The sequence below is a fragment of the Mytilus edulis genome, chromosome 11, assembly GCF_963676685.1.
Source record: "Mytilus edulis chromosome 11, xbMytEdul2.2, whole genome shotgun sequence".
Taxonomy (NCBI): Eukaryota; Metazoa; Mollusca; class Bivalvia; order Mytilida; family Mytilidae; genus Mytilus; species Mytilus edulis.
Window position 1 is genome coordinate 17291795 of NC_092354.1, and position 14807 is coordinate 17306601.

The 14807-nt window shown below is 34.6% G+C and overlaps 3 protein-coding genes across 3 annotated transcripts; all 3 read right to left on the reverse strand.

The window, feature by feature from the left end:
- Positions 1-1513: 1513 nt before the first annotated feature.
- On the reverse strand, positions 1514-2476 carry LOC139494038 (uncharacterized). Its single transcript, XM_071282204.1, has one exon. It carries the CDS (start codon positions 2474-2476, stop codon positions 1514-1516), a length of 963 nt encoding a protein of 320 aa, XP_071138305.1.
- Positions 2477-2644: 168 nt separating this feature from the next.
- Positions 2645-3490, reverse strand: LOC139494039 (uncharacterized). Its single transcript, XM_071282205.1, has 2 exons — positions 3213-3490; positions 2645-2791 (listed from the first exon to the last, which is right to left on the reverse strand). The coding sequence occupies exons 1-2, from the start codon at positions 3462-3464 to the stop codon at positions 2645-2647; spliced, it is 399 nt and encodes a 132-aa protein (XP_071138306.1). The 5' UTR covers positions 3465-3490.
- Positions 3491-4345: 855 nt separating this feature from the next.
- On the reverse strand, positions 4346-5674 carry LOC139494040 (zinc finger protein 271-like). The gene has a single exon (XM_071282206.1). It carries the CDS (start codon positions 5672-5674, stop codon positions 4346-4348), a length of 1329 nt encoding a protein of 442 aa, XP_071138307.1.
- Positions 5675-14807: the final 9133 nt, after the last annotated feature.

Here is a 14807-nt window from a genome sequence, read left to right on the forward strand (position 1 = left end):
TGAGTCTTTTGTTCGCTTTCATTAGTTCAATATTACTTATTCCTTTTAAATCACTGTCAGAAATTACTGTAACATCCGCACCAGTGTCGATTTTGAAATCTATCTCCTTTTTGCGAATGAAAAGTTTTGTAGTCCAAGGACGATCACCGACTGTGTTGTTTATTGTTCCAAGAAATCCTTCAGAGTCCGAATTAACATTCACTGATTCGACTGTTTTCCCGCTTCTGCAAGATTTTGCGAAGTGTCCGATATTTGAACACTTGTAACATTTTGCTCCTTTAGCTGGGCATTTTTCTCTGGGGTGAAATTGTCGATTTCCACATCTTTGGCATCCGGCCTTTTGTTGTGAATGAAAAGGATGTCTCTTTTTTTTCACAAATTTAGTTTTGTTGAATTTCGATTTAACTGCATCAACATTAGAGTTCGGATTGTCACATCTCATTATAGCCTGCTGTTTCTTCACACTCTCCGATTGGCGGGCCATGTCGGTTGCTTTCTGAAGAGTAAGCTCCGGATCAAGCTGCATTTTCAATGATAAGTTGGAATCCTTGATACCGACAACTATTCTGTCTCTTATCATTTCTTGTCTTAGATCGTTGTATCCACAATGTTCAGTTAATGTGTATAAAGATGTAACAAAACTTTCTACGCCGTCATCGTCGTCTTGTTTTCTCTTATTGAACTTTGCACGTTCAAAAATAACATTCCTTTTAACTATGAAGTACTTGTCAAATTGCTCTCTCACTTTCGCATATTTCTTTTTGTTTTCCTCAGAAATATCGAATGATGCGAAAATATCATCTGCTTCCGGACCCATCGTATAGATTAACGAGTTAACCTGTGTAGCTCCTGCTCTTTCCTCTAGCCCCGAAGCTGATCTGAATCGATCGAATCTTTGGATCCATTTGGTCCACGTTTCTGGCTTGCAAAAGTCAAATTTTTCTGGAGCTGCGACTTGAAATGTTGCCTTAACACATGACAGAGGCAAAATCCCTTTGATCTTACTGTGGTATAATCTGGATAATGCACGGGTCAGGTGTGCATTAACTACTTCAATTATTGCACAGATCACGTCCTTGACAGATGTTTATTGTACAGTACTTTACGTTTATTGATTCCATTGCTACTACAGATATTTGTTTTTCTCCATTTTGTAAGAAATATCAAGTGGATACATGTATCTATACTCGGACATAAAAATTAATCACTTGATAAAACATCAGAATAGAAAACATACAAAACAAATGTAGTAGCATTACAATCAACAAAATACAAATCTAAATAAGATAAAGAACACAGTTTGATTTAATACTAAAATTATTTTTCCATCAATAAAAAAAAATGAAAATAAATTATCATCGACATCTTCCTATTGTAGTCTTGATATGTAAGTTATCAGTGTCACAACCTGACACAGTGAAAATTACCCGCTTTTCATACATTTCTATGTACGGCTTAAAAACAACTTAAATTAACAATTCAGTGTTAAACATTGAAAAAAAATCTGTGAGGTTCACATCTTCGTTACAAAATTGAACAAGTTTTGAAAAGAGCTGTTACTTGGCAGTCCTCGATATTTTCCTTCTGGTTTTGAAACATTAAATGCATTTTCTGTATTTTCAATATCAACTTGTTCAGGAAGGATTGCACGAGTATCGGTTAATGGTTTGGGATCCTCAAGTTTTATCTGCTTATTAGATGGATTCAAAATGTTAGAGACATCTTTTAGCATAGAATCCGCAGGTCTTTTGTAGGTACGAACAGCCTTTACACTCCTGTGACCTGTTCTATCCATTATCATCTGCTCACGGACTCCTGCTTGGTACAATCTAGTTGCAAGTGTTCTTTTCCCAGAGTGGTTACTAAAATTCCCCTTTAATTCTCCCTTTTGGCATATTGTCTTCATGAGTGACCCTAATCTATTAGCGCCCAGTATGTGGTCAAACTTAACAGAACCATCTGATAAAACAGGTCTTCGATAAAAAGGACTGCTAACAGATTTATCAATTTCGTATATTGCATTCATATAAATCTGATACGATTGAAGGGTCTGACAATCCTTCTCTAAATATTGTCTGACAGATTTTGGTGCAATATAGCGATGGCGTAGCCCTCTATTATACGTTTTATTATCCTTACCCCGGAATTCAATATAGTTTCCGTTATCATCTTCTCCTAACTGTATTTGTGAAATTTGCAGATTACGGTGCTCGTCACGACCACGTAGACCAAAATATTTACAGTTGTAGAAAAAAACAGTATGCAATAAACTTTCGGATGAATGATTACCAAACACAGACTTGTCCCACAAAATTTCTTCCTGTTCAACTGAAATTGGATCTGCTTGTTTAACATTTATACCATACCCATCTGATGTTAATTTTTTCATCTGTGCGTCAAGTATTTGTCTAAACCTCAGAAATCTGTCATCAGACTCGTTCAAAAAGTTAAGATTAGAAACACCTTTTGACCGCATTCCTCTTAGAAGTCCAGTTACAAGAAGATAAAGTGTTTTCGCTGGATATTTCTCTCCATTCTTTTTTCGAACTTCTACTACAAATATTCCTAAAAAGCTGTTAATATCTTGAACAGACAAATCCTTCAGGTTTGGTATAATTAAACCACTACCAATTTTAGAATTCTTCTAGTCTTCATAGACATTAACTGCCCATTTTGTGGCTTTCTTTGTGTTTTTGTTCTCAGCGTCTTCAATAAGTGTATCAATTTCATTGTCTGTCATTTCTGCAAACCTTGATTCGACTCCTAGTTCCTGATCTTTAGGTTCTTCATCCTAAAATGAGATAATATCACATAATTTAACACATGGCAGAGGCAAAATCCGGCAGTGGCAAATATTTCATGAATGTTCCGGATGAGAACAATTAAACAATAAAACTAGTCGGTAGTTTCAGCAAATGATTATATCAAGGGTCTAAGTAGCGGATCCATAACTTTTTATTAAAGGGGGAGGGCTGACTGACCTAAAAGGAGGGGGCGCGCGTCATGCTTCAGTGATTCCCTATATAATTAACCATTTTTTTCCACAAAAGAGAGACCCGGGACTCCATCCCTTGGATCTGTCTATAGGTCCACACCTCAAATCATGAAATAATGGGAACTTTTTATTAAAGGGGGAGGGCTGACACCTCAAATCAGATAAATCATGCAATAATGGGTCTGTGCGAGGCAGATAATTCTATAAAAAGACGTACCTTGACATTTTGGATCTTTCCGTTTTCCGAAGGAACTTGCAACCATAGATCTAAGTCTAGTCCTAGGTCAAATGAAACAGCTGAGGTGTTGATAAAATCTCCAGATGCATTCTCATCCATCACATTACTAGGAAACTCTCCGAAAAAGTCCTCTATATTTACATTTCTCAGTTCCATTTCATCCTCCAATGTTTCTAATACTTGTGATAAGATCATATCATCCTCCGATAATTCATGATGAAATCCATCCATTGCAACGTCTTGTTGGGCGGATGTGATTTATGCGGGAAAATTGTTGACGTCATGTGTTAAAACAGTTATTGGCCAATCAAATCGGTATATGTTTTAATTTGCACAGCACGAGATGACCCAATAGTTCGGGTTAAACAGGGTCACTCGAGCTGTGCAAATTAAATCCCATATACCGACTTGCTTGGTCAATAACTATAACATAATTTCAGTCAATGTATTGCACTACTACAGGATTAATCCAAGAATTGTCCGGTTAACTAAAATGTTTTTTTTACCGCTGCCACCATGTTATATTGGCGAGGCAAATATATACTATTTTAATATATACATATGTTTTATTCTAATCTAAACTATATACAGTACATGTCTTGTCAAGTATAAAGCACGCAAGTGATGCTGATCTAGAAACAGTTCTCATATATAAAAGTAGTAACATTGAGGATCTGATAAGAACTCTGGATAGCAAACAGATGCTGTGAACCTGGCGTTTCTCAGACTATAGTATTACATATAGGTCATTGACTTAATATTACACTATCTATCTATCCTATCGATCCTATTCATCCTATCTATCTATCCTAGCTATCCTATCTATCTATCCTATCTATCTATTTTTCTATATATCCTATCTATCATATCTATCCTGTCTATCCTATATATCCTACCTATCAATATTTCTATATATCCTATCTATCCTATCTATCCTATCTATCTAATTCTATCTATCATATCTATCATATCTATCTATCCTATCTATCCTATCTATCCTATCTTTCCTATCTTATTCTTTCTATATATCTATCTATCTCAATCCTTAATTACAATCATTGCGTTTATAAAGTTTCTTTCGGCCATCCTACTAAGCTTACTCCACATACATTTCAGTCACCTGTATGAATTTTCATGTGTCTTTGTAAACTACTAAGCTGACTGAACAGTTTACCACATACATCACAAACATGCGGTTTGTCACCTGTATGTGTTATCATATGTCTCTTTAAACTACTAAGCTGACTGAACCCTTTACCACATACATCACAGTCATAAGGTTTATCACCTGTATGAGTTATCATGTGTCTCTGTAAATTTAAACAATGACTGAACCCTTTACCACATACATCACAGACATGCGGTCTACCACCTGTATGAGTTCTCATGTGTGTCTTTAAACTTAAACGATGACTGAACCCTTTACCACATACATCACAGACATGCGGTCTACCACCTATATGAGTTCTCATGTGGGTCTGTAAACTATAACGATGACTAAACGTTGTACCACATACACCATATTTATAAGGTTTATCGCCTGTATGTATTCTCATGTGACTCTTTAAGTTACCATGCTGGTTAAATCCTTTACCACATATTTCACAGACATAAGGTTTATCGCCTGTATGTATTCTCTTGTGTTTCTGTAAGTTACTATGCTGGTAAAATCCTTTACCACATACATCACATTCATAAGGTTTATCACCTGTATGTATTCGCATGTGCTTCTGTAGATTACTATGCTGACTAAACCCTTTACCACATACATCACAGCCATGAGGTGTATCACCTGTATGTGTTCTTATGTGTCTCTGTAAATTATATTGTCGACTGAACCTTTTACCACATTCATCACAGCTATAAGGTTTATCGCCTGTATGTATTCGTTGATGTCTCTTTAAGTCGCTACCTTGAACAAATTCTCTCGAACAAACATCACATTTGTGTAGTTTCTCTTCAGTATGTGTTTTCGCGAGTCTCCTTAAGTCCCTACCTTGAACGGATTCTCTCGGACAAACATTACAGTCATGTGGTTTATCACCAGTATGTGTTCTCGCGTGTCTCTTTAAGTCGCTACATTGAACAAATTCTCTCGAATAATCATCACAGTCATGTGGTTTATCACCAGTATGTATACTCGCGTGTCTCTTTAAGTCGCTACATTGAACAAATTCTCTCGAATAATCATCACAGTCATGTGGTTTATCACCAGTATGTATACTCGCGTGTCTCTTTAAGTTGCTACCTTGAACAAATTCTCTCGAACTAACATCACATTTATGTAGTGTATCTTCAGTATGTGTTCTCGCGTGTCTCTTTAAGTCGCTACCTTGAACACATTCTCTCGAACTAACATCACATTTATGTAGTGTATCTTCAGTATGTGTTCTTTCGTGTGGATTATCGTCGATTGTGACTAAATCCTCTATACCATACATCATGTGGATAAGGATTATCTCCATTCGGAACGAAGTTGTAGTAAAATAAAATAAATATATATTAAGAAAAATTCGAATACTAGTATTGAATGACCAAATGTTTGAATGGTCACAATGGTCAAGCAGGTTCCATAATCGTTTAGGTTTCGATGTGAATGTGAACTGAATGTTGACAGTAGTTTTTATCATCCTTGTTCTGTACAATGTTGTTAATTGTCTGCAGGCTAAATTTGAGTAAAGGTCGCTTAAGTTTTTGCCAGTGGTCACTTCTATTATTGTCTTATTCACAATAGGACAATTGAACCGAAGGTTACATGTACGATTGTCAAAAATGATTGTAAAATAATTACCATCCGAAAATTGCACTCGTCTAATCTCGGTCGATTCCGTTCATCTATAGATCTAACTAATAAATAATCGGGTTCACTCGAGGATTGTCAATTGAAGACAACTTGTCCAAATTGTCAAAGATGATTTTAAAATAAAATGTGTAGACTATCAATTAGGTGCACACGTGTCTGTGTGTATTTAGCTAAGTTGCTATCCAATTTTCAGTGATTTTCTTATTACTTTTAAAGATAAGCGTCGTCTTCATTCAGAACACTACATAGATCAAGTTTAAACCGACTTACTTCTATATATAAGGTGCAAATTTTATCAAAATTTAAATCCTCTCTCTGAAAAAGAATTAAAACTCATTTGTATGCATAGAAAAAGCTCTTGATTTGAGAGACCACCTTTATAATAGGTGGTATATATATAAACATATATTGGTGAGAAAAAATATGAAAATTTAAAATATTATGCTATGAGTTTTTAGTGTTATAGTATCCATAGAATATACTTAGAATGTTAAGGTACATGTATCATTGTAATTCACTTATGACCGGTTATTATATTACAGGCCGTTATTACATGCATCTATATTTCATTTGAATGTTACCGTGAAATTGTTTAAATGTAACTATTGGTAGCAATACACAGTTAGAAGTTTAGTTTCGCATTATGGCCACTGTGAATTTTTTAAATATGAAAGTTTTTGTACAATAAAATTGATTTTTAGATACTTGAAGAATAATATAGCCTTCTTAGTAGGTTCATATGAAGATTTAGATTGTTTTTAACATGTTTTATAGGCCATTTATATGATTGACAGTCCATATTTTCCGATCCGTACCGTCCATAGGTCCATAAATTATTGTAGTGTTTATCAACAAAGATTTTGCGCTCGATCTTTTCAATTCAATTTTATGGAAAAACGAGCAGAAATGCATATGATTTTTTTTGGACCACTTGAAAGATATAAACCTATGGATTCAGGAAAGGTATCACTGTAATTGATTGAAATTTTCCTTTAGACCAAATTTTGGAGACTTTTGTGACATGTTCACCCCCCTTTTTTGTTATATTTTGTATCTAAGAAATGCAGATTATTGCCATGGTTACACCCAAAAGGGATCATATTTCACCCTTATGACCATTAGAAATCCAATCTATGGAAGATTCTCTTTCTATAAGTATATACAAGCATAACACACATATAAAGCATTCTTTGTTAGACAGGAGGGGAAAGAGGGTGTTTAAAAATTATGAGTGTCCATTTTAAGTTTTTTACTAACTGTGTATTGCTACCATTACTGTAAATATTTGGATCAGTGGCGTGCTAGGCGAAAGCTCGGAAGCCAAGGCTTCAAAATCGTTTGTCCACCAAAAAAAAAACAAAAAAAAAACATAATAGAAAACAAAAGATAAAATTAAACGAGCTAGGTGTATGAGAGAGAGAGGGAGGAGACTCCGAGTGAGAGAGAGTAAAGGGGAAGATAAATAGGCACTGTGTGGTTGAATAAGAAAAAAAGTTGTAGAAGTCAACGAGTCTGTTAGACTTGTCAGTAAGTTTTCCTGCCAATTGTAGTTGGTTACCATGGTAACCTCCGACCAATCAAATTTCCAAAGACAAAAACTGGTTGCCTGGAATTAACCAATAAAAACTGTCTGCCACGAATTAGCCTACAACACTGAAAAACACAAAAAAAATGGCTGTCGGAGAGATTGCAAACTGGATTTTTATGCCCCACCTAATATAATAATGTTTTCTGGTATGTGCATTCGTTGTTTCGTCCATGTCTCCGTCCGTTTGTTGTTCGTCCGTCCATCTGTCCCACTTCAGGTCGAAGTTTTTGGTCGAGGTAGTTTTCGATGAAGTTGAAGTCCAATCAACTTGAAAATTAGTATACATGTTCTAGATCGATCTATCAAAAATGTAATGCCAAATAAAACTGAGTTTTGCCCCAATTGCACGGTCCACTTAACATAGAAAATGGTAGTGCAAATGGGACATCCGTGTACTGTGGACACATCCTTGTTTAACATTCATTAGTGTCCTGACAATTTTCAATATCACAAGGACCATAACTCTTGAACGATAAAAGAGACAACCATCAATGCTAAACTTGACATCCTTTTTGTCATCATTAACAGCATATCGAAAGGAGTAGGTCCAGTAAGACCTCTTTTTGGCCCCAAAATACTAGTATAGCAGTTTTACAAAATTGTTAAAATGTTTACTTTTAGTTATTTATTGGACAGTAGAATGCTTCTCCTACATAAATATAGGCTGTTTTTGACAATACGTTGTACATACATCGAGTACTAGCACCAGTAAGTCATGCTAAATTACTGAAATCTTCACAATTCTAGCATTTTGGTTAAATTTTAGACGGTTTCCGTGTGAAACGAAAGTGGCCGCATTCGTTTTCATCCAAAATATTTATATGAAAGTTGTATTTGATGATAATACATAACATTATAAAGGTTGAGGATGAACACCGATGCGGCCACTTTCATTTTTGACAAAAAGACATCTGAAAAGTGACATTTTTCAGCATATTTGGTAGATTTTTCATATTTGAGCTTGAATCGGAGCGTTTCTAATGACTAAATTAGTTAAAATCTTTCACATAAATTAATTGAATCAATTAAAATAGACACTTAAGGTAGCACAATACAAAGATTTTATAACTCCAACTCCCAAGTTTTAAAATGCTGTAACTTTCTTAATAATGCTTGAAAATTTATAATAGTGGTAGTTTTGGATAGCTAACAGATTACTCTTTCAAATTAATGCAATGTTAGTATTATGCAACAATTATGTAACCAATTATAATGTTAACTGTGTCTAAAATATTTTTCACCAAATTTCCACTTTCAAATGAAATTAGCTTCTGCATAGGTATCCCTAGAGGGTTGAATTTATTATATGTTGTTCCTATGGCCATTATCTACAAAAGTTTGTCTCAGATTTCAGATAGAGTGTATAGAACAAATTTTACACCTAATTAAACATTATCTTCTTTTATGTGGTCAGGATGTTTACACCAATTAGAGATTTATGAGAGAAAAGAATACCATAGAGACAATCTGAGACACCCTTTTGAAGCCCATGATGTGTTGATTAAGATTTCGTTAAAATTTTCTGTATAGTTAAAGAGATGATAGAGCTAAATTCATTCAAGTGAACTTACCCAGATTTTGTCACGAATTAAATAATAATTGATTACATAATGATTGCATAATAAAAATATTGCATTCATTTAAAAGATTAATCTTTTATCTATCTATATATACCTCTATTATTATTTTCTATGCATTCATAAGAAAGTTACAGCATTTCAAAGGTTAGTGATTGGAAGTAAAAAAATCTTTGTATTGTGCTACCTTAAGTGTTTAAAAAGTGGTCAACATCTTTCGTAACATGAACCTGAAATTTGAGGCCAAAATCGGTCCTTACCGGACCTTCTCCTTTGAAAAAGCATGATCGAACGGTCCATGAGTTAAAGCACGGACACGACTGGAAAAACCTTTTTTCAATCATAAAAACCACAACTATTGAATTGTAAAAATGAAAATCTTCAATTTCGAACTTGACAACCATTTAGTCATCCAGCAACAGCATATTAAAATGTGGAAACTTTGGTCGAAAGGTCCAGTTAAGACGAACTTGGAAACAACTCTAGGATTTTGCACACTGATTTAAATACATATCCCACAGAAAATTACATAACTTTTGCAAGGTGCAGGAATCTAGTATCTGCTCTTAAAAGAGGAACGAAAGATACCAAAGGGACAGTCAAACTCATAAATCTAAAACAAACTGACAACGCCATGGCTAAAAATGAAAAAGACAAACAGAAAAACAATAGTACACATGACACAACATAGAAAACTAAAGAATAAACAACACGAACCCCACCAAACACTAGGGGTGATCTCAGGTGCGCCGGAAGGGTAAGCAGATCCTGCTCCACATGTGGCACCCGTCGTGTTGCTTATGTGATTACAAATCCGGTAAATAGTCTAATTCGGTAGGTCACATTTCATGAAAGGGAAGGGGATTGTAGTTACGACGTAAGGAACATATCCGATATCATTTGTGAAACGGTTATTCCATAACGGTCAACCAACTCGTGATGGCGTCCGTAAAATTTACGAAGGGATGATTTTAACTTCACCATTTGGAACTCTTGGTTTAATAGCTTCCTTGTGAGCAGTAACCCTCTATCAAGAAAATCATGGTAGGAAATGCAAGCACGGGAATATCGTATCAATTGGGTTAGAAATGATGTCAGTTAAAGTCATCTCGATTTAAAAATTGGAGTTATCTTTCTTTGTTTAGAAAAGCTGTTATATCAAATACAATTAATGCAATATTTAATTTTACTTCCCACTGATAAATTGTAGCAATCTTTACCGTTCAGTGCCTACAAGTACTTTGATTTTTTTACCATTGAAAGGCTTGTCAGTGAGAAACTCCCGCACCCGGAAACGTCCTTCAGTTGGCACCTCACTAAATATGATCATTGATTGTAAATGAGACAACTGACACAGCAATCAACAGTTATAGGTAACCGAACGGCCTTCAATAATGAGCAGAGCCCACACCGCATAGTTAGCTATAAAAAGCCCGAAATGACAAACGTAAAACAATTCAAACGGAAAAAAACTGACGGCATCATGTATGTACAAAATGAACGAAAAAAATATGTAACGCATCAACAAAGACAACCACTGAATGACAGGCTCCTGACTTGGGACAGTCCCATGCATACATAATGTGGCGAGGTTAAACATGCTACCGGGATCCCAACCCTCTCCCTAAACTGGTACAGTGGTTTCATAGTACAACATACTAGTACTTTCAAGGACTGATAGTCTGTAAAACGAAACCAATCCAATCTTTATTAAAAATACAAAACTCAATATCATTATGACAAACAAAATGCATATTTACAAAATGCAAACAAGTGATATTAACTAAACAATTAAATAAGTTAAGTTAAATACGGATAGATATTTAGATATGATTTTGATAAAAAGCATTTTTTTTTTAATAATTGCTCCAATCAAAGTGTTACATTATGGAAACAGGCGCGTAGCTGCATATACGCTAACACGCAGTTGCGTGCACATCGATTCGGCATCCAAAAAAAAATATGGCAAAATAAAAATATAAATTAAATGATTAAAGGAAACACATATGTTGTCACTTTTTTTTTATTAATGAAATGTCATTAAATAACGGCATTTGGTTTCAAAATAAAAGTTTTATTGGAGATCATGACAAAATCGGACAGTAACTTGTATCTTTTACAAGATTTGAATTTGTTATACTCAGTCTAAGACGTAGTTTCGGAGCACATTTTACTGAGTACGGTTTATCTGTTTGGAATGAGATGTACCAATCGGCATTAGATTTATCAGATCCCTAGGCGATGTGTTCGACAGACAACAAGACCCAATCACCCTGCAAACACGCCAAAACAGTATTGGAAAGTCTCATTATATTTTGCGTTCATAGACCATATGATAATGAAACTGGAGAGTGGAGTCGCGTCTGGTATTATTAGAAAATCGCTTCTTTGCGCCGTATCTGCTTCCTTGTGTTGTTGGAAATATAACAAACGAAGAAATCTCTGAGACATACGAAACTGACCTGGCATGTAATTTTGACGAATTCAATTGGGAGGTCGCTCGATGGCGAACACGTACGATGATTTATAACACCTTGCGAGTGCTACCGTGGAGATATATCAAGGTACTACGTCTGTTGAAAACTTGCAAATGTACGATCAACAATGAACAACGACAGGTTATCATCGCTAGCATTACTGCATATTCATCGGGAATTCAGTGTTAATATTGACAAAGTAATAGAGAAGTTCGTTTCTGCCTAGACCCGAAGAGCAGATTTTGGACAATTTTGAGTAATTTCGGTATCACAAAAATGTGTTGTTTATGTATTCAATTTACCATGATTTACTCTATTCAGAAGATAAATTAATAGTTTTCATTCATAAATTGTTTATAAGTCCTTTCTACACGTAGCTCCTCTTTTAACCGTCCTATGACCGAAAACCGAAAAAAAAAAAAAAATCTGCATAAGAGGGTCCCAAAAAATTTTCTTGTTGCTTGCACATCGTTTCGTTCTAGCTACGCCCCTGGGAAAGTTAACGAATCACATGTTACAAGTTACAAAACATCAATATACAAAAAGACAATTTACCAATAAAGAATTTTGAAATCTACAAGTTACAAATTGACAATTAACAAATGAAGAATGTTGAATTTTAATACAAAGATACAAGTTACAAATCGACAATTTACGAATGAAGCAATTGCACAGTTACAAGTATTAAACAAACTGACAATTTACCGATTAAGAATGTTGAAACTACAAAGGTGCAAGTTACAAATTGACAATTTACGAATTAAGCATTATGAATTTCACAGTAACAAGTTACAAATTAACAATTAACGAATTAACAATTTAGAAGTTACACAGTTACAAGTTACGAATTGACAAATAACGAATGAAGAAATTTGACCCCGTTGGCTTTCCATAGTGTTCTACCCTTTGGTCTGGTTGTTGTCTCTTTCACACATTCCCCATTTCAATTCTCAAGTTTATTTTTATTGAGTATCGACTTTAGATAAAACTTAATTGGTTCTTAATTGAAATGAATTAAACCATTGCTTTTTTACACAACATATATATGTTCAAATGTTGTTATTGACATATTGAACATTTACACAACGTTTACAGCCAAAGGTCTTTTGTAAGCTGCAATTAACCCATTTTTATGAGATCTTAGCCAAGAAACGAACTCTCTCTAGTTTCAAAAGCCATAGATAATCTGTGACTTATCAAGCTACTTCATATTTTACAAAAGTAATTGTTTGAATGATTTGATATATGAAGCAACGTACGTCACCTTTTCGACTATATTGTTCATTAAATATATATACCACCACATGTATTATGTTTATCACCAGTATGTGCTGTAAAAAGTGTTTCTCTACTGTCCCAGGTTAGCAGGAAGGTTGGGCGTTCAGAAACGTTTCTATCCACGGCATATTCTATATGTCTGTCAAAGATCGGACTTTTTTCCGTTTGCATTGATTTTTACATTTCGCCACATGGGTGGAGTTGGCTTTTATACGATGTGGGTTTTGCTCATTGTTGAGGCTGTATGGTGACTGAAATATGTGTTTTCTTTTCGCTGTAAGTTCTGATGGTCGACGGTCAGATTACACCTTCATCACATGTGTAATTCCTGTGTGTACTCTCACGTGGCTATAAGTTTTCTATAAAACCTCAATTCTTAATCACACACCTATTTTAATACCGGTAGTTTAAAACCAGAATGCATTCCACTCAAATCTTAATTTACTAGGTGTGTCTATATTTTCTACCGAAGGTCGTTGAACAGGTTTATTCCGGGAACACCGACTTCTTCCACCAATAACAGAGTACACATGTCTCGTCTGTTTTACTTATCACTAAATTCATGTTGAAAGTCTGTAAAATGAAGGTTTTACCACAAGTATCACAGAAGCTTAACATTATCAATGTTCTATGAGATATTATATGAGATCATGGTCAGATGACCCAGGCAATACAGACATGTTCACCTTACAATTATTTCATTCCCCAAATATAGCCGACCTATTACATCAAGAATTTGAAACACAGACCGAACACAAAAAATTAACAGTGACCAATGAACTATGAAAATGAGGTCAAGATCAGATGATACTGCCTAGAACTTCATGTATATAATCATTTTGTACACTAAATATAGTTGACCTACTGTTGTGATACTGGCTAGAACTATACATGTATACCTTACAATCATTCAATACACCAAAAAACAGTTAACCTGTTGCTTATATAATATCTGATAGACTGACACAATTGACCAATGAACCATGAAAATGAGGTCCATGTCATATACTAATGCCTACTAGACAGACATGTACATCATACAGTCATTCAATACACCAATTATAGTTGACCTGTTGCTTATAGTACTGGAAAAAAAGACCAATCTCTGTGTTATAGTAGTCTAAACAAAACATTAACATTGACCAATGAAGCAAGAAAATAAGGTCAATATCAGATGAAACATGCCAGACTGACATGCACCCATAACAGTCGACTCGATTATATTATATACACCACATATAGTTATCCTACTGCATTTGAGAAACGGACATACTTTAATCACGTAACTTTAACCTTAATCACTTATCCATGAAATGAGGTCGAGGTTAGTTGAATCCTGTCTGACGGACATGTAAACGGTTCAAAGAATACCAAATATACTGGTAGTTATCATAATACCGTGCATAATTAGTAAGAAATTCACATTACAAAAAAAAAAAAATTTCGAGCAGTCACTGAACCATGAAATTAAGGTCAATGATAGTGATGAACTTGATGAAAGTGAAGAAAACTACTCAAAATCCATCAAACAATTAATTTTATTTATATATATCATGTATATAACATAGAAAAATACCCTGATGAACTCTCATACAATCATATAAGCACTTACACCACATTTACATATGGGACAACATCCCTAATGCGCCTCGACAAAAGTCACGTGTAAAGAAAAAATCTCTGTGTAGTGATATTGGACATGTTTCTATTTTTAACAAATGACTGAACTTAATTATTTGTGGTGATTAGGAAAGTAGAGGAACATAGAATAAATGTGTAAAAACTATGGAGCTATTGAATGTGTTCAAAGTATTAAATTTTCAAATAACTTATTGTGTTAAAAAGGGGATA